The sequence below is a fragment of the Nannospalax galili genome, unplaced genomic scaffold, assembly GCF_000622305.1.
Source record: "Nannospalax galili isolate Female #2095 unplaced genomic scaffold, S.galili_v1.0 scaffold777, whole genome shotgun sequence".
Taxonomy (NCBI): domain Eukaryota; kingdom Metazoa; phylum Chordata; class Mammalia; order Rodentia; family Spalacidae; genus Nannospalax; species Nannospalax galili.
This window is the reverse complement of record NW_008341810.1, coordinates 5274962-5294848: the sequence shown is the minus strand read 5'-3', so window position 1 is coordinate 5294848 and position 19887 is coordinate 5274962. Positions and strand designations below refer to the sequence as shown.

The 19887-nt window shown below is 38.0% G+C and overlaps 1 protein-coding gene across 3 annotated transcripts in view; it reads right to left on the bottom strand.

Moving 5' to 3' along the window:
* Tbc1d19 (TBC1 domain family member 19) overlaps positions 1-19887 on the bottom strand; it is a 188036-nt gene that overhangs the window by 22699 nt on the left and 145450 nt on the right. For all 3 annotated transcript variants that reach the window (XM_008837347.2, XM_029565543.1, XM_029565544.1), the window contains 3 exons: positions 10047-10079; positions 3979-4088; positions 1862-1953 (listed from right to left, as the gene is read on the bottom strand). In XM_008837347.2, the coding sequence (XP_008835569.1) occupies positions 1862-1953; positions 3979-4088; positions 10047-10079 (235 nt within the window). The remainder of the gene's footprint in view (positions 1-1861; positions 1954-3978; positions 4089-10046; positions 10080-19887) is intronic.

Below are 19887 nucleotides of genomic sequence, written 5' to 3'. Positions count from 1 at the left end.
TCAGCCTTGTAGAAGCACACACCATCCCCCACAGGCTTGTGTAGAAGCACACATCATCCCCACAGGCTTGTGTAGAAGCACACACCATCCCCCCCAGGCTTGTGTAGAAGCACACATCATCCCCCCAGGCTTGTGTAGAAGCACACACCATCCCCCACAGGCTTGTAGAAGCACACATCATCCCCCCCAGGCTTGTGTAGAAGCACACACCATCCCTCTCTCCCTTGACTGTTGGGAATTTTTATACTTTCTCTTGTGTAAGAATTTTAAGTCACTGAAATAAATATGTTCCTTGTAGTGACGAAAATGTATAAGTAGATGAGAAAAAATTACCAGCATTTTAGTTTCTAGCAATGAACTAAATCTCTTCAACATAACAAAGAAAAGTCTATTTATAGGCCCTAAATTTAAATTTAGTAACAGTAAACAATGTACTGCAAGTTTAAGTGAAAAGGTATTGGTCTCAACATAAAATATTTTCCCCACAATATATTTTAAACAGAATACTTTAAAAATGGCCACAAAGGAAAGAGTGTGAATTCAAAATCATTAAAGGATAATATGGAATACTGTTCTATGATTTTCTTTGACTGTTTTAGGATTGCTGCACTTGTAATCTTTCTCAAAATCAGTGGAGCTTACAGAAAGGAGACATTCCACTCATGTATTCCTCTTCCACCTCCAGTTCATATCTATAATCATTGAATCTGTAAAAAATTCCATGAGGTGGGAATTCTCTTGATTTTAAAATAAAGACATTGAACCACCTTGATTCAAGCGTAAAGAAACTATGGCATAAATAACTTAACCTGGATTGAACAGCTTAATAGATACGGAATTTGAGGCTGAGTTAAATTTCTGTCCACTCAGCCAGGCATTAGCTGTGGACTCAAGTGTGAAGAGGACAAATACTCCAGTATTCTAGTTCCCAGTACCTCCTGTAGCCTCAAAGAGGTAATGTGCTTTCTTTTCACATATACCTTCCTATGGTAAACCATGCTTACTTAGAGGAGACAGGAACAAAAGACCAATTTGGGCATTATTGTTTAAGAGACAAAATCAATATTGCTGAAGTCAGAGCTAGTCTACAGTCACTATAACTCATACTGATATCAGTGAATGAAACCCAAACTTCCATAAGGAGGTGGGTGCATAACCTGCATTTATATTCTATTATAACCACATTACATAGGTTGTGCTCTGGTGAATTTGGCCCACACTGACTCTATTTTGTCATCATCATGTTTCTCAGGCTATATTTGCTTCCATAAATGTTTTCTTTGTGAATAGAAATTAGTTCATTTTGGGACTGGAGAGGTGGCTCAGTGGTTAAGAGCATATGGCGATTACAAACTGTCCTTAACTCCAATTCCAGGGGAATTTGATGCTCTCTTCTGACCTCCATGATACTGCATGACATGGGTGCACTCACATATATGCAGGTAATACACTCATACAAATAAAATTAATAAATAAAATTTAAAAATCAGTCCATTTTGATGACTCTCGTGCCAGACACAAAAGTTCCACTGAATAAGACTTCTAAAAGGATCCTTTCAATTCTTCCAAGAACTTTTTGTTCTCAGTGCTGGACACTGAACCCAGGCCTCACACATGCTAGGGAAGTGCTCTACTACTGACTTACATCTCCAGCCCTCTTCTAAGACTTTCTTTTTTTTTTTGCACAATGCAGTTGCAATTTAGTATTTATTATTTTATCAGGGAGAATTGTTGGCCTAATTCTCTAAAGAATTACTGCATCTTTACAAGTGTTGTACCATGAAGAAAAAAGCTTTCTGGGTTTAACATTTCATCAAGATAAAGTGCTTGGGAAGATGCAACTAGGTAAGAGAGTACTCACGGTTGAGCTCCAATTTCTCGTAGATGATAGAAGAGTTGGGGGAGATATGTTTGAAGCAGACTTTCAAACAGCAAGCAGAGTGATACAATACCCTGGATATAATAATGAATCAGAAGAGAAAAAATTTAGTCCTTAAATATTAACAAATTATTCAAATAAGAAAGACTATGAATATAAATATTGTTTGAATCAAAAACAGAGACTACACTAATGGATCTCTGACTGTATTTAAAAGTAAATGTGATTTCCTTCTGGACGTGCTAAGAAATCTCTTTTTAAACTCTATGGGCTCCTCACAGAAGCCCTCATCTAATGATTAGAGAACTCAAGACACACATTCTTTTGCAAGACACATTATCACTTACTTCTAGCAAAATTAGTTTTCTTCTAGATGCATTCCAGTTTCTAGGCATTTCCTGGGACTCTAACCCCCCTCCTCCCCCTCTCCATGTGTCTTTTTGCCTCTAGCCTCACCTTTTGGGGAAAATATTTCTTGTTTTTCTTACTTCTTTGAAACTTACATCAAGAAGTTATCAAACAAAAATGTCTGATTATTTGGTATAATGGTTTTGTTTGTTTGCTAAATTTTTTTAAAAGGGCACTGCTTATAAAATATAAGAAGTAACCAATTTAAGTAAATAGTTTTTCAAGTATGTTTATTCTTTGAGAACTTTGAGTAAAGTCTTTCTGAGGGTGCTGAGTGTTCCTCTGAGTTACTCTTGGTAGGGAAGTTTTCTTCTTCTTTTTGGGTTTCTAAGCTGTCATGGTTTCAAATAGTTCAACATAACTGCAAGTCTGAAAAAGAGAGGATCTTGATTCCACAGCTAATAAAGAGGCAGAGTTGGCAGGTATATGGCTGGTACTGTTCTGATGGTTTGTTCTTTTAAAACTCCATGGTATAAGAATATGTGTGTGTGTGTGTGTGTGTGTGTGTGTGTGTGCGTGTGCGTGTGTGTGTGTCTGTGTGTGTGTGTGTGTCTGTGTGTGTGTCTGTGTTTGGTGTATGCATGTGTGTGTGAATGTATACATATGTTATTAAGTGTACATGTGTGTGAAGTGTGTGGATGAGAACAGAAAAATGTGATGGTGAAGTTGTGATATTAGAAAAAAAAGTTATTAATATCTTTCTGATTAAACACGGATGTAGGGTAAAAACTAATCAAGTTCTCTTAGAGAGAGACAGGATGATTTGCTTGCTTTTGTGTAACATCCTAGAATTCTCTTAAGTTGCCAACTTTCACTAACAATGCAGGAGCACAAAACTGAAGACAAGGAAAGTGGAGCAGGAGCACAGGCTTCAACGGGGCTATTCAACTTAGCGGGAGGCACACAGTGTGCTCTCAGAGCAGCTTGGCAGCCCTGCCTGCCTTCCAGAGCCATGTTTCTCATGAAGAGGTAGTCACGCTATCCCCAAGCAGACCAAAGCGAGATAAAAGGGGAAAGATGGCAGAACAAGTAAGTGTTGCTTTTGCTCAGGCTCATAGAAGAGGGTGAAAAACAGGATAAAGGAATAAAAATTATAAGAGATAAAAATGTTAAACTGCCAATAATCCTTGACTCTCATATTAATGTCAAAGGAGCTTTGCATCCAAAGAATATGTCGCACAAGAACTGATAATTGGACAAATATGGAATTGAAACACAAGAGAAAAGAATGCTCGATAAAAAAAAAAAAACGAAGTGGTGACAACAATTATAACAAGAGCAAAGTGAGAAAAGCAGCCATTTCTGTACTGAGCACCTGTTATGAGCCCACTCTCCATCGCCCTGTGTGCTCTTTAAACTTCCCTACAGCACCACAGATGACCTTTCTCCAACCTCATTTCTCAGATGAGGAAATCAACAGAGAAGGTAGGCATCTTCGTCAAGGATGATAATCCAGGCAGTCCGAGTCTTTCGTTTTAATATGGAAGGGTCAAGTGTAGTCAACAAGAAATATTTTCCTCTCCATCCCCAAAACATTTAAAAATCACTCAGTTCTCTTTCATTTATCCTATGGAAACACATTACTTGACATCATAAATTAAAGTGTGTTGCTTTATCGTTTGAGTAAGAGACTTTTTCTTTAAGGAAAGAATAGATTAACACTTGAGCTGATCCAACTTTTATGAACTTACAGAAGGATGAGAAGAAATGGAATGGAGTCTGAAGAAAAAGCGCACGTACATCTCACGGAATATCTGATACAATTTGTAAGGTTCATGATAGAGAAAACACAGTGGTGCAACTGAAAGAAAAAATAATTGATGAGACTGCAGGACTGCCAAAATTTTGCAGTAAACTGATGAAATATGAAGAAGGAAACAGTACTTTGTAGTACTCATGTGCACAGACAGCTTACTGTCAGACTAGCACTATGCTTTCCTTTTGAAAGGCGAACACATGCACATGTGAAAGTCCAAGCGCTCATTAAATACTATAAAGAAGTTTGTTAGAATCCCAAGCTAACATGACTGTGAATGAGGTGAGGGAACTACAGGGGGTACTACCATTCAAATTAGCTTTTAAGAATTGTCTAAAGTCAAGTGTCTCTTTTTTGAAAGTGAAATAAGAAGAGGATGACAATCAGGCAATCGGGCAACTGCTTTTGAGGGTTTTCTGAGACAGGGTCTCACAGCTGTGCTGCCCTGTACCCTGAACTCCTGCCTCTTACTCTCCCAAGGAGGAGCAACTCATTTTTTCCAATCACCATTAAAATTTACTCATTAGGACACATTGCTATTTGAGATTTGCAGATGGAGAAACTGAGGCATAGGGGAGATGAAGGAATTTTTCCAACACCACACCAACACCCTTCAGTGCCGGAGCTTTCATCTGTCATATCAACATGTGACATGTTTTGTTCATGCGTGTTCTGAAAGAGCTTCAAAACTGCAGCCCTTCCCCCCAGCACGCCACACTTTTCACTGAGTCACAGCTGGTACAAAAGACACAATCTCCTGCACCTCTGTTGTTGGACCATAGGGATAAAATCTGTTTTTGAGAGTGTATTCATTAATCTTTCTAAATCCATTTACTAATTTTCATATGTTACTTGCTTATTCTTTTGGATTTTTATGTACATAATCATATTATCTGATACTAACAACAGCTTTATGTCTTACATTCCAGCCTTAAGCTATTTGTTTATTTATCTATCTTGCTTTACTGTACTGGTTATGACCTTCAAAGGAATATACTACAGAAGTGGAAGCATGTGGGCATCTTTATCTATTTCTTAGGGACAAAGCTTTCAGTAAGTGTAATGTCCACTGTATTTTTCAGATATTCTTTAAGAAAAGAAAGGAATCCCCCTCTATTCTTTTTTATTATTATTATTTTATGTGTATACATGTATTGCCTGAATGTAGGTAAGGGCACCCGTGTCGTGCAATGCCTGCAGAGGTCAGAAGAGGCTGTCAGATCCTCTGGGACTGGAGTTATGGACAGTTGTTAGCTGCCATGTGGGTGCTGGGATTCGAACCTGGGTCTTCTGCAAGAACAACCAGTGTTCTTAACTGCTGAGCCATCTTTCCAGCCCCCCCTTCTATGCTTAATATAAGAGTTCTTATCACAAATGGGAATTAATTTTTGTCTTTTATTTATTAGTACAGTTATACATAATGGGTTTCATTATGAAGTTTTCACACACATATATAACGTATTTTGAGTACAATCACCTCCAGTCACACACACACATAATGTATTTTGATCACTTTCACCCCCCATCACCCTCTCTGGCTTCTTGCACTGGGCAGTGGTAACTACAGGAGCTCATGACTGGCCAAAGGGATGAGAATAACTGACAGCTGAATACTCAGGCATAAACAGGACCTCCTCCATGACTCTGGGAATATTGTAGAATGGATGGAAAGAATGTAAGTGTGGTGGGAAGTGGGGAAGGGTGGTGGAGGGTGGTGGTGGTGTGGAACATTGACTTCCTGATATGACATGGCCATTGCACTCTTAAACTCAGTAGCTGTGATTACTTGCACAAGATTTACTCAGGATTGGGCCCATTGACATCTGCTCATGGAGTGGGGAGGAGCTGACCAGGCCCCAGCCCTCTTTGAGGATGTATACTCAGTTAATGGTTGCTGGGAAAGGGAGAGACATTCTCCATTTTTTTCAGTGATAATTTACCCATGTTCCTGTAAACAAGTCGTCCCCCATGCTCCTGTAAGCAAGCCCAATGAAACTCCCTGGGCCATTCCAAAACAAGACATATCAAGGAGGCACAGATGGAGGGTCTAAATAGGATCAAAATACATTGTATGAAACTTGCAAAAACTCAATTTAAAAAACATTAAAATTAAAAAAGGATTTTGTGTGAGTGGGCACATGCATGCTCACATATGTAAAGACCAGAGGGGGTGCTGGGTGCCTTCCTTCATCATTTTCCACATTATTTCTTGAGACAAGGCCTTTCATTCTTTGACTAAACATGGCGCTCACCAATTGGCTAGACTGGCTGGCCAGCAAGCTTCCTGAGATCCTCCTGTCTCCATATCCACCCATCTGCCCCCAGTCCTAGGGTTACAGAGCCACCTCACATGACTTTTACATGGATGCTGGGTGCTGACGATCTGAATTATGGTTCTCATATTTAGGTAGCAGGTACTTCACAAACTAAGCCATCTGCCCAGTCCTCAAAATTTTTAATTTTGGAAAGTAAATAAGTAAAATATAAGATGACTAAACAATATCTTTAATTAATTCAACTTGAAAATAAAAAAATTGAGTAATATCTTTTTTACAACTTACTTAGTTTTATTTGTTTTTTATCAGCTGTTTTATGTATTTCATACAGAACATCCCAAACAATCTTATTCATCTTTATACCCGCATCCCAAATGACCCCCACACACTGGAGCCCATATGCTCTGTCACCCCTATTATTGTCCACTGTGTTGTCAGTGACCCCAGCCATTCCCCAATACAAGTCCATCTGCTAAGTATAGTCAGTCTATCTAGAGTCCTTTGTTTTATGAAGATTGTAATATCTTTATACTATTGATTATGTTAAATATTTTTGGCATCAAGATCATTATATAGAAGATGACCTTGAACTTCTAATCCTCCTCCTTCTACCTCCTGAGAGCTGGGATTACAAGCATGCACCACGTTTTGTGCACTGTGAAGCTTGAACTCAGGGCTTCCTGCACACTAGGCAAGTACTCTACCGACTAAGCTACATCCCCAGCCCACGACATAGCTTTATGCATGAAAATAGTTTCCACCAACTTAAACTGGTTCTAAGGTAGAAGATTTTTTCTTTAGTGAATGTTAAATTATGTTTTCTTTTGCATCCAGTTTTTGTCAGGTAAGCCGAGGTGGGTCAATCCAATCAGACATCCCACAGCTTCAAGTCAGAAAGGGCTAATCTTGGGGACCAATCTGATCACATGATTCTACTGTGCTGACAAACATGGTCACATTTTCCATGAATTTGGAGCAGTATCAACAATGCAAATACATAGACTGTATGTCTAAATATTAATTTGAAGAAAAATGTCATGCTTATAGGGTGATTGCAAATGATAGAAATTTAACTGGCGCTCTGTAAGGGTTGGTACATCCCAGAGGGCATTGGGCAGTAATGAAGCAGGGAAACCAAGAAACCAGGACAAAATAAAAATTACAAAAATATTTTAAATGCTCACTAACAAAAGTTCAATTACATGGGGAAAAACACAGTGTTCACTATTATTGATGAATATGTCAGTAAAAGCCAGCACTTCACATGGACATCTACTTGTTCTATAGGGCATAAGAGGAACAAGATTACGTTCAGGGGTGTTAACATTTAAATTAATATAAAAATCACTTAGAAACAGAAAATTGTATATGTGGTACACATTTAATAAAGATATAAAGTTGAAAACCAGATAGGTGTTTCTTCCATTTCGAAGCTAACATTTAAAACTTATCAAAATAAATGGCTACTTATTAAAATAGCTCAATAGCATTCCATACATTTTAAAATGATGATTCATGTTCTGATTGCAATAACAACTTAAGAATAAGCAAAGCGGCACAAGTACATGGATGGCATTAATATAAATTCAAATTGAAAAATTAGAATTTATTTACTTTTTAAAATAATGTATATTTTTCTTTAATTTAAAAATTATTGATACATTAAAACCTGAAGATTTTACAGGTTTAAAATTAGTAATGATCAATTCCATGCAGGAATAAAGTACAAACTTAAAAATAAATGCATTTCTATAAACATATAACACAAACAAACTTTACCACTCATCAATATTCAAAGCGCCACATTTTTGTTGAGTTTCAGAGAACAATAAAATGTAAAAGCATCAGTCCATTATATAATATGTAAAAATAAGCATGATTTAAAATTTTATTTCAAGAATATTTTACTATCTGGTTCTTCCATCAAAATAAATTTAGTTCATTAACTTTTTTGTTTTTTATAAAAATATTTTATGTGTATGAGTGGTTTGCCTGCATGTATGTTAAATGCATCCATGTCATTCAGTGCCCACAGAGGCCAGAAGATGGTGTTGGATCCCCTGGAACCATATGGGATCTGGAAACTGAACCCAGGCCCTCTGGAAGAATAGCAAGTGTTCTTAACTGCTGAGCCAACTCTCCAGCCCCTCACTAACACTTTTGAAGCTACTTAGACATTATGTGGTGGGACTTTATCTCTGAAATAATATGCTATATGCTTGTAATAAGACTATTAATCTACATGAATGAGAAGTCAGTTTAAATTAGTGAAAAATTTTGAATGAATTTTAAAAGGACAAAACTATTACAATTTTTAAAATATAGAAACTAAAGTTGCAAAATACTAAGTCACTTAGGGATGATTTGCTTTCCCAGCACACGAGTGCTAAGTAGCTGCTGCTCAAGTATCTGTGACTGTTTAAGCGGGTTTCTAAAGTAGCATACACAAGTCTTTATCGAGTATTTTGCACCATCTATTTCCTTAGCAAAGTTTCCCCTGGGTGTACACATGTGAGTCTATTTAAATGGCCATCAGCATAAATACAACTCAACTAAAAGCTGCCAGATGAGTAACCTTTCCTGTATCAAGTATACTTCAGATCACTCAAGCACACTAAAAATGTTTTACTTGAAAAATTTAAATAGCTGGAGTTATTGAAGTGAAATAACCAAAGGCTTACATTTCTTATTATCAAGGTAAACATCTGTATTTTAACCTCTTCAGATTTTCTGTTTCAGATTCCCTCACATGCTTATCAAAGACAAACAATATACCAGAGGCTCACTCTAAGATTGCATGTTATAAAATTTTGATTGTTCCAGAGAATAAAGTAAAACACACTTCAACGCAAGTCTGTGACCACTACTAAGACAGTGCAAGGCCAACATTCCCTCGGTAGCTCGTGAACCTTCCACTGTATGCTAGTTTTAAAGGTTTTATATTATCATTCACAATCACTCTGATGGTGAATATGGAGGTGCTTTTAAATGAAGGAAAGTATTCATTTATTGCTGGCTCATGTTGGAAAGGTAAAACATTAAAGTATGTCTGTGTATTCTAAAGGCAAAAGGATAGAAATAGAGTAGATACAGTAAGTTGAGGTAATACATGCAAATCTATAAATTAAGTGACATCATTAAGGTGTAGTGTACTCTTCCTTTTGCCAATCTTTGTTAAGTTTTTCATATTCCTCTCTCAATGACACATGAGGACTGGAAGTCCTCAGAGCTCTCTGCCTGTATTTTCATTTGCCTGAAGAACACTTGATGCTCCAAGAGAACTGTCACTCTGCATTCCAGGAGGCTGGGAAATCATGAGTCCAAACTCAGTGCCGTCCTTCCCTTCAGATTCTTTCTGACACAATATTTTTTTAAAGATTCACATAAGAATTGGTCCAGGAATTTAAGCAACTTGATTTTCCACCATATTAATATGTCAAGGGTAAAAATTTGTATTTTAACTTCTTCAGATTTTCTGTTTCTGATTCCCTTACAGATTCCACTCAACAATTTGTGTGGTCTGGTTTAACTCTCATCTGCTGAGAAATCATCACCTGAACCATGACGATGACCATTTATGACTTTCTTAAGTAGACATATAAAACACTAAATTTAATATTTAAAAATATACATAATAATTCATGATTGTGAGTGATATACAGTTTTATCATTATGCTTGAATTTCCAAAATGTAATAAAACAATGACTGTTTTAAAGCTCAGCTTACCATACATGGAAAATCCATGGAAAGGGATTACACCTGAAAAGGAAAAACAAAAAGTCATATGTCTCTGCTTATTCCATAAAATTAAAGGATCAGAATGCAAGTAGAAAGGTTTCCTACTCGTGCTTCCACATTGTTTTAAAATGTCAGAGATGGTGATAATAAGCAATAAAATTTGTTTCTAATACTCTTAGAAAAGTAAACTAAGGCTTTCAAACACATTTGAGACTGAACAGACAAGGAATTAGATGTGGGTAACCAAGGACTACAGCTGTCTCTTATACTTACATCTCCTGGCTAGGCAGGGATTTAGATATGAGAGAGCCAGGAAAACTGTAGCTCTTGGTAGCTGTGTCCCTTATGGTAAGAAGGCCCCTTTGTGGTTATTTAACCTTGACTGCAGTTAGGTTGTTCTCACTACACCAGAAATGAAGACATTATTCTTTCCTAATTGCTACTCCTGGACTAGCAAAAGGGTCTCCATTCTCAATAACCCAGGCTTCATCATATCAATTGCATAGTACTTTTGACTGTCTTCCTTGTGGTTTTTCAATATTATCATGAAAAGAAAAGCCCTAAAAGGGAGGTATGGTTCCCTATCATTTGGGAAGAAAAAAGGGTCACCTTACCCCCATGAATATGCCATAAACCTCACAAATATTCATGAGCATCTACAAACTCACAAGGCAGCACTCAATGGGCTATAACCTCCCTTCGGATCCCTTTGGGTCAACCTCTCTCGAGAGTGGACTATTATCTGACTTTGCTTTGCTAAATAAACTTCTGCTAGGCTCTGTCTCTCAGCTCGATTCTTAACTTCAAGAAGACAAGAACCAAAAGGAGATCGTCACCTGAGAAGACATGCAGTTCATTTTCTATTGAGAACGTGGAGCAATTAGAAATGAACATACACACTTAGAAAGAACAGGGTTAAATAGCAACAACGCAGATCACAAGACAAATTTGAGAACTACCGCAAGGGTCTTAAGTCAACAGACAATGTTCTTTGTTAAACAACTTCATTCTGTTGATTAGAATCTAATCTGTTCAAGGATTAGTGAGCTTTCCAAGGCACGTCTTGTAAACATCATTTTATGGAAAACACCATGGGTATTTCATGAATTTACTAATAACTATATCATAGAAGTGACTTAGGAGAAATATTGGCAGGGCCGTGGTACAAATTCCTATGGTATAATCTGTGACAAAAATTATAAGCAAAGTCCATATCCTTTGAAAAGAAATATTCAAAGCCTAATCTCAGTGTGTGAAATATCTTACTATAGTCTAAAAAAATTTATATAGCCCATGTTCCAAGCAGAATTTCTGGAATTTATACCACCATATATATAACAGTGCACTAAATCGGTTTACAAATGTACCGAAAAAAGTCAAGAAATTAAATTTCTGAAAAAAATTATAGAAATGCTTTATTTGTCTGAAACATTAGGAGGCAAAACAGTGCTGGCAAGTCACCCAGACTAAGTCCTAAGAAGTGATAGTTGGGTGTCATTGCCCAGCAATAGTAAATGTACTAATTCCCAAAGCAACCAGTATGCTTTGAAGAGGTTTCTTTGTAGGAAGTTACACCTCATGCTGAGTCAAACTCTGGCTCCATGAAATATCTATTTATCCCTAGATCTGGCCATGAAGGTCACACAAAACAAGTCTAGTTTGTCATCTTTAGTATGTAAAAGCATTCAAAAATACTAACATCCTATCCCCATCAAAATTGTCCCCCCCACCAAACCTCTTATGAGTTTCCCAAATTATTCCTCAGATAAAGTGGTCTTGTGTTATTTTCCTCTGAGCAAGCTGCAGCTCACCACAGACTGGACCGAGAATGACTGAAACCTCTAAGCATTCTCCTCCCTACACCCCCCCACAGCTACGACACTGCCTTCAGACAACTGCTTTTGGACCTGAGTACAGGACTGTATTCTTATCTCGGTAACATTTCTTCTTTGGTGAACCATTCCAGCTGGAGAAAATTCTGGGTTTTCATTCTGTGATCTAATGTACTTCTATTCTCCCTGATACGTACTCTATCTATGTCCTCAACTAAGGCAATGCTGAACAGGCAGGGTGAGGACAGTGACTGTCACTGAAAACCTCCTTCCATGTTAGAATCGGCTCATTAATCAGTTCCCTACTGCAGTAAGACGAGAGCCTGGCTGGGTAACAGCAGAATTAGTTGGCTAATCTGGTTCTGTCACTTAGGAGCTTGTGTGACTTTGACTTCTCAAAGTAGGTTTCTTGAATCTCTAAGTTTCAGTTCCCTTATCCATAAATCAGAGACCATGCTAGACCCTACTTCCCATATTAAATGAGATAACCGCTGTAGCATTACCATCAAAACATAATTATCTTAGGTTTATAATAAATGTGTATTATTATTATTAGCATTCAGAAAACGATTTCATATTTCTTTGACTAGAAGCAATTTAATTGAAAAAATAGTATGAGGGATGTCCAGCTATTATTTTGAGTTAGTATACCAGGCTACCCTGAGAAGTTAGGTAGTATCCCGCCAGTTCTCAGAATGGACCTTTTCTTAAGAACCTCTCATCCTGTAGCACACAACACAGATTTATAAGATATTATTCCACTAGGGCTAAGTCTTGTGCTTTTATCAGTTTTCTTTTTATCCCTACTTGTTCAGCCACTCTATTCTTTCACAGCGTTCACACATTTCAGGCAGATAACACCCACCAGCAGAGATAACACTGGAGTCTGCATTAAATAACACTTACGGGCCTCAGATCACAGGGCTCTAGCATCAGAAAGCTGGGGTCACTGACATGAACTCCGACTTCTTTGTTTAGTCTGTACTTTTTTTTCTCACTTGCATTCTTAGCAGGAAGACATTTCCCTTTCTTTTCTCAGATCTCTAAGTCTTGTTTCCTTGACTTCCACAACTGTTAGCAAAGTAACATCACTCCACAACTTCTTTATGCATAGCTTATGAGCTAAGAAATGGCTTTTAGATTTTAAAGGAGTATTTGCAAAAAAAAAAATAGTAATAAGGGGCAGAGAGAGTGTGACTGGAAACATTTGAAATATTTATCATCTGACTGGTTATAGAAAAAGTCTGCCAATCCTTGCCTTAGAATTCTGTCCCATCAATTATTCACCCTTTCCCTTCACGTACATCTCTCAACAACTATCTACTGAGCCTCTAGTATGTGTTGGATACATTCTAAGGACTACAGCTGATCTTTTGTTAGGGAAAAATAATAAAATAAATGGGTACACATTAGATGGTGGTCAGTGCTATGAAGAAAACTAACGGATGATGAGGACGGCAGGCCAGGGAAGGGCAGAGGAAGCTACAGAAGCTGTGCACACAAGAAGCAGCTGATGAAGGGTGAGCTGGAAGCCGTGGCCTTCAGGTGACTGTTTCAGCAGATAAGTTCAGTGCACATGGCTAGTCTTAAGGTGGATGGTGGTAGGATCTTCTCTTTACTTCTTCTGCTTATGGAGGCACAGAGGCAAGGATGGGCCCCCTCAAAAACTTTTGTATTTTTAGTTTCTCCTATTTTGTAGCAACCTTTCAAGCAAAGATTACATATACATATACACACATATATTTCCATATCCTTATATGCCACCATCATCCTAAAAAGTCCACCTTCTCAGGTCTTACTTTTCCATCAACTACCTATAAAAACATTTTCCTTTGAAGCCAAGCTCAATTTTATTTAAAAACTATCTATATTCCTTCTCTTACACCTTTAAATGATGCAGTCTATTTTCTATCCCATATGGCCCTAGCTCCTGACTGTCAAACATAGGGGCCTCCCTGCGTGCCATGGTTAAGTTGGCCTCAAACAACGAAGGCTCCTCCTCAAACTTGATCTCACCATGGCAGTGATAACCCGGGAAGATTGGGCTCCTTGTCTCTCAGAACCTTCTGCTTCTATTTTTGTTTGTTTGGGGTAATTCTTCCACTCATCTTTAGTGCAGCTACCTTCCAGGGCTCCCTCATAACTGTTTTCATTCTCCCTTTACCAATATTCCCACCATTAGCCCACAATCTGAATGAATCGTGTTTCCTTCTGGGCGTTGCGTCTATAAAGGGGTTGGGACCTCCCCTGTCACACAGGGAAGGAATCTTTGAGCTATTTCTGCTCTCTAGCTCTCTCTTGGTATCTAAATTGCTATGTTACCTCTTTCTGATCAACTGGGCACTGACTCTTGAATCTAGTATCAACAACATATTTACCTACCCCACAAACACAACTGTAGTCCTTCTAATGGATGGCACTGCCTTCAGCCTTTGTTGGACAAGGCTACAGCCAATTCTCTTCCTCTCCAGTCTGATTCTGGGCTTGCCCCTTCAAGATTTTAAGCAATACTCATAGAATCATCGACCACCAGTCCTTTACACCTTACCCCAACAATTCATCACTGAGTCCTATGTCAGCCGATCTGCCCAACTGAGGTGCCATCCCTTCTCTGTGCACCCACACAACACAATGCAAATCTGGCTCCACTGCTTTCTATTTACAGACATGGAGGTAAGTCACTTAAACTGTTTCTTCATCCAGAACTCTCTTAGACTATGGAAGGTGAACTTGGGCTGGGGGCTCTGCCTGACACAAGTCTTTTCCTAGTGATCATACCCTATGTATTCAAGACTTCCAGGTCAAAGTTCCCTAAGCCAGCTTCCAGAGTCTGGGTTTTCTTTGGTAGAGCTACCTTTCTGATGGATATATACTGCAGGACACAACGGTGGTCCATGGTGGCTGCTTGTGGAAGCATGAAACCTATACAAAATGAGGAGGTTGGCCCATTGTAGGCTAGGGCTGCTAAGTGGTCAGAGGTCCCTGAATCTGAGTCTGGCCTTCCAGGTCATTAGGACACAGTATCTGTGTCAAGGCAAGAAAGCAAAGAAGACTTTAATAGTTTATTGGCTTGATTTATAAGTTTTAACATTTGAATTTATGTTTGATGGAACCTCAAAAGGTTATGGATAGAACAGCTTTCACCCATAAAGTGGTAACAAGGAAAGTGAGATGGTGAGGATTAAAGGAGAAATGCAAATACCACAGCACTGGTCACAAATCAGTACTTAATACACATTTTCCCTTCCTTATCTTACTGTTCTATAATAAGTTTTTCATTTTTGTTTTTCACAAAAAGTAAGTCATTTGAGTATAGGAATTATTTCTTATCTCTATCCCCAGAGATAAGCACTGTACCCAGAATACAATGGGTGTTCATTACATGCTTGCAGAACCAGTCTATGAAGCCCTAGACAATCTGCCTTTATCATTTTATTGCTGTCGTTTTGGTTTGGTTTGGTTTGGTTTGGTTTTGGTGCTGAAACCCACGTTACCTACTTCCAGGGCTAACTAATCGCTAATGAACTCTTACTGTGGTTCTGCAAAGGCTTCCTAATTGCTACTCTTTTCTCCAAATGATCATATCACCAACCAACTTCTAAAATTGCTCAAGTTATCTTCTGAAATATTAGTGAGACTATGAAAAGGACTTCTACATCCATGGCTTTCATCCACCAACCATGTATCTGCTAAACTTTTACTTGTCCAATATTTAAAACCTACTTTGTAGCCTCTGGAGATTTTAAAACAAATGGGAAACTGACCCTGTATTTATGAAATTCACATTCTGGCTTTGTAATATTGGTTGAATGTCTATAACATAGAATTCAGACCTCCAGTTTGGCTGTGCAAACTGAGATACATCTGCTTCCCCTTTGTAAAGCCATCCTGAGTCCAGAGCCTCTGAGGTACAGCCACACCAGATTCACTCATCAACAGGCTTCATTGTGTACTTTCACCCTTAAGGAGTGTTGACTTGTAATTCTGTGTGATAGTCAGCCTACTAAGGTGAAACACAACCTCAAAAAAACCATGAGCTCTTAGTCCTAATTACTCACTTATCTCAATTCTCAGGCATGCTGTTCATCTTTCACTATGATTTCACTACACTCTGTGAAATAGCTCTCATTTAGCTATCTGGATAACATCCCTGCATTGTTCAACTCATAGTGCCATGCACAGAGCTGGTATGAATACATGTGTGCTAAAAGAATGGAGGAGCGGAGTGACCAATAAATGATACTGGGGGAACAGCAAGAGAAGAAATGGTCTCCACCCAGGAGATTAGAACTCCCCGACAGGCTTACCACTGACCAGCTGGGTAACCTTAGGAAAGTCACCAAACCCCCTAAGCTTCAGTAACCTGTCTGACAAGTAAAGGGCCTAAGATTATCTATGAAATATCATCTAACTAAAATTTATGTTAGCAATTATGTCTAGAGCAAATGAAGAAAAAAAGTGAAACTAGAAGAAAATTCTATATGATCAATTTCCAATAATGAGACAGATTTTTACCAACTTAAGGGACAGTTGTGCTTTACAAAGTGAAAATTCACACTCAACTAGATTCATGTCAAAGGTCAGTTCGTTTTCCTAATGACACCACAGACATCAGCTCCAGGTCTAGGGAGCACTTAGGTTATAAGGAGAACTCAAATACCACCCTACTTCTTCAAGTCTTTCTCCCTCTTTATGAGTTTGCGTCTCTTCTCGTGAAGGCCCATGCTTTCCAAACTTGCTCTCAGTTACTTCATTTTATTTCATTCACTAATTATAGGCTAAGACAATAAAAAAGTTTTCCCACATTTTACAACTTTTCTACAATAAATGTGTTGAAAGAAAACAGAGGAAAACAAGTTTATAGAGGCACATTCTAATGCTTAAGGAAATAATAGGCACATATTATATATTTTCAAATACTAGATCTCAGAGCACATTGCTATTATATAAAACCTCCATATTCTTACTTCAAGAACACATTTGTGGGGCTGGAGAGATGGTTCAGCAATTAAAAGCTTTATTGCTCTTGCAGAGGACCTGAGTTTGGTTCCCGGCAACCACATAAGGTGGTTCACAACCATATGTAACTCCAGCTTCAGGGCACCCAATGAACTCTTCTGGCCTCTGTGGGTACCTGCACTCTTGTGCACCTAGCCACATACTGATACAGCCACATAAATGTAATTAAAATAAAAACCTTTTAAAAACCCACTTTTGCCTTCCTCTGTTAAGTCACTACTGAAACATTTCAACAAGCAGGTTGAAATGGAGGTATTATTGTGTTATTTTCATCTTCCACAAATATTGAGGATCTGCTAAGTATAGAAATACCTTAATCAGGACGAGGTATTTTAAATAAAGAAGTATACAATGAACGATCTAGTGAGCTGTAAGCAGCACAAAGATGTGGTACATACTAAGATCACTCATGGTTAGTCAAACACTCACCACATTTCCCCAAGTTCTGAAATCCATAACTGCTCTATATAAGCAGGTCATTAAACTATCTGAAGTGAGGACCACATTTCCTGCTGTCTATTATCTTCAATATCCAGCATACTCTCTTTTGGGAGATGCTAGATAATGTTATTCATGAGGTTTGTAAATATGATAAAGGCTTGTAAATAAAATATTGAAGTAAATATTCACTTATAAGTGATTAAGATATAGAATTAGAAACTGTGCATAACTCAGTGTAAAGAACAAAGGATCAATGACACCATACAGACATGAATTTGAATTCTTTGTGACTTTAGGCAAGTTACCAGCCTTCTCTGAATTCTTATTTTCACTTATGAAGTAAGTTTTGCTGGATTTTCTTGAGGCATAAGTGAAATATTGTATTTAAAGTGCATCAGCATAATACTTAACACAACACAGATGCTCAATAACCCATAGCTATTTTATGTTCTTGGAAAAGAAAGCACTACATTCAAATACGGACGCAAACCCAATAAACACTTTTTTTCCTTATTAAGATAAAGGTACTCTTCAGCCTATCAGAGATTAAGGAGGGTTTAGGCTTCAAAGTGGGCTCCACAGTCTGAAGGACACAGTGAAGCTCTGGTAAATAGCGGCAAGAGGCAGGGAAAGCTGGAGAGTCCACAACCACTCTACAGCGTGCACTGGAACACATCTTTGATCTTGGAGGTTGTTGTTTGAAAAAACTCTTGGCACGTTTTTTCAAAACCTTTCCTTTGCCTCTCAACACTTCAACCTTTCAAGGGTCAAGTTTCATTCACTTGGCTACCATCCAAGAGTGCACTTTCAGAGAGATCAAGTGCTGGGGACACATTTTGGATCTGGCCTCCAAGTTCCACAAGCCTGCTGTGAGTGACTGTTTTAAGATTTACACCCTCCCTTCTGCATCTGAAGACAGTCTCAAATGATAACTGCTCACCCTATGTAACATGACCAACTGCAGAGGTGCTTTAACAGACCTTTGCCAAAGCTCAGAATGGTGAACACTATCAACAAAAATAAATCTTGAATCAGATAAGACCTAGGTAGTAAGTATGACTCCCCAAATACTCCAATATTAGTGTGCTTCACACTCACAAGTCCTTTGCTCCCACTGCTGCAGTCTCTATAACTCACAGCTGATTCACTCCAATTTCACACCAGTTGAAGGGCTACACCTTCCACTTGGGATTACTCAGTACAGTTTCTTTCAACTACTTGGTGAAATACTTACTAACTTCCTCTGTTTATTCTCATTCCACATAGAACCAATAAGTCAGTAAAGACAGAGATTAAGACAATGGATAAATGGACTTTTTAAGTCATTTTCATTATCTTTCTGAATTAAAACTTCAGACTATGATTTTGTTACTTTAATTCAGAAATCAGAATTTTCCAAACCATTACAATATAACTATACCTAAATGTCAATCCCAAAGTCATGTTTAAAATAAAATTTTAAGGAAGTTTTCTATTTATGTCTAAATCTATACTTGGAATAGATTTTGGGTTATGACGTATTTTAAATTTACTTAATTAACATAGATGACAAAGTACATTGCTACTTATCAGTTTTACACTTGCAAAGAGATTTAAAACTATGTATTTTCATTATTTTTTCCAAAAGAGTTTCCTAATCTTTGTTATACGAGGGTGTCCTGTGTGCTGTAAGATGCTAGCAGTATCGTGTTCCACCTGGGATTTGGATAAGCCTTCAGATATACCTAATGTTTCCTAGTATATGTATGTGTGCATTCATGTGTGTGTTGGGGTTGGTTTCTGTTGACAATCACTGCTGCTGTAAAGACTAAAAACTTTCTTACCCAGCATTCTTTAGAAATTAATCATTAGCATATTATGATTTTTAAAAATCACTTGTAATTAAGTCTTAAGAGGTTAACGCACATTTTTCCTGTACATACAGGGGGAAAACTCCTCCCTTCTCTTCTTGTTCCTCTGAATTTTTCCCTGTCCCCATCCATCTGCTCAGTCGTTCAGTGTTTACCGAGCACAGACTTCATGCTATGATTGTAAATTGTAAATTGATCATAGAAACTATTAAAGTCTTTGCTCTCCTTAATCTCACGTTCTAAGATGTTTTTATTCCACACAACAGTCAGGATGATTTTTAAGAATACTAATTAGAAATTAGAGGAGAGCCATCACTGAGAAGAATGGGGGAGAACTCCCCGTGAAGCAATGCTTAACTGAAAGAATGTTAGGATCAATTGTTTTTAAGCCCTGTAATCTGATAAATAAAAAAAAAAAAAAAAAAAAAAAAAAAGGAAACTCTTGCTGAATGAAAGAATGAAAGAATTTTGGTCGGAGCATGTGGCATTTTAATTTCCCACCCACTCCCACCCTCTACTCTCCAACTTGGCAACAACCATGAAAACAGCAGCCCACAGACCTGGTGGAACTTGCTGGTGCAAGAGGGAACAATGCAGATCTTTTATGAAAAAAAATTTATGCTTGTGTGTTCTGACCTGTCTGGTAGCTTACCAGAGGGACTGGCTCAGATAGGCCTTTGTTACACC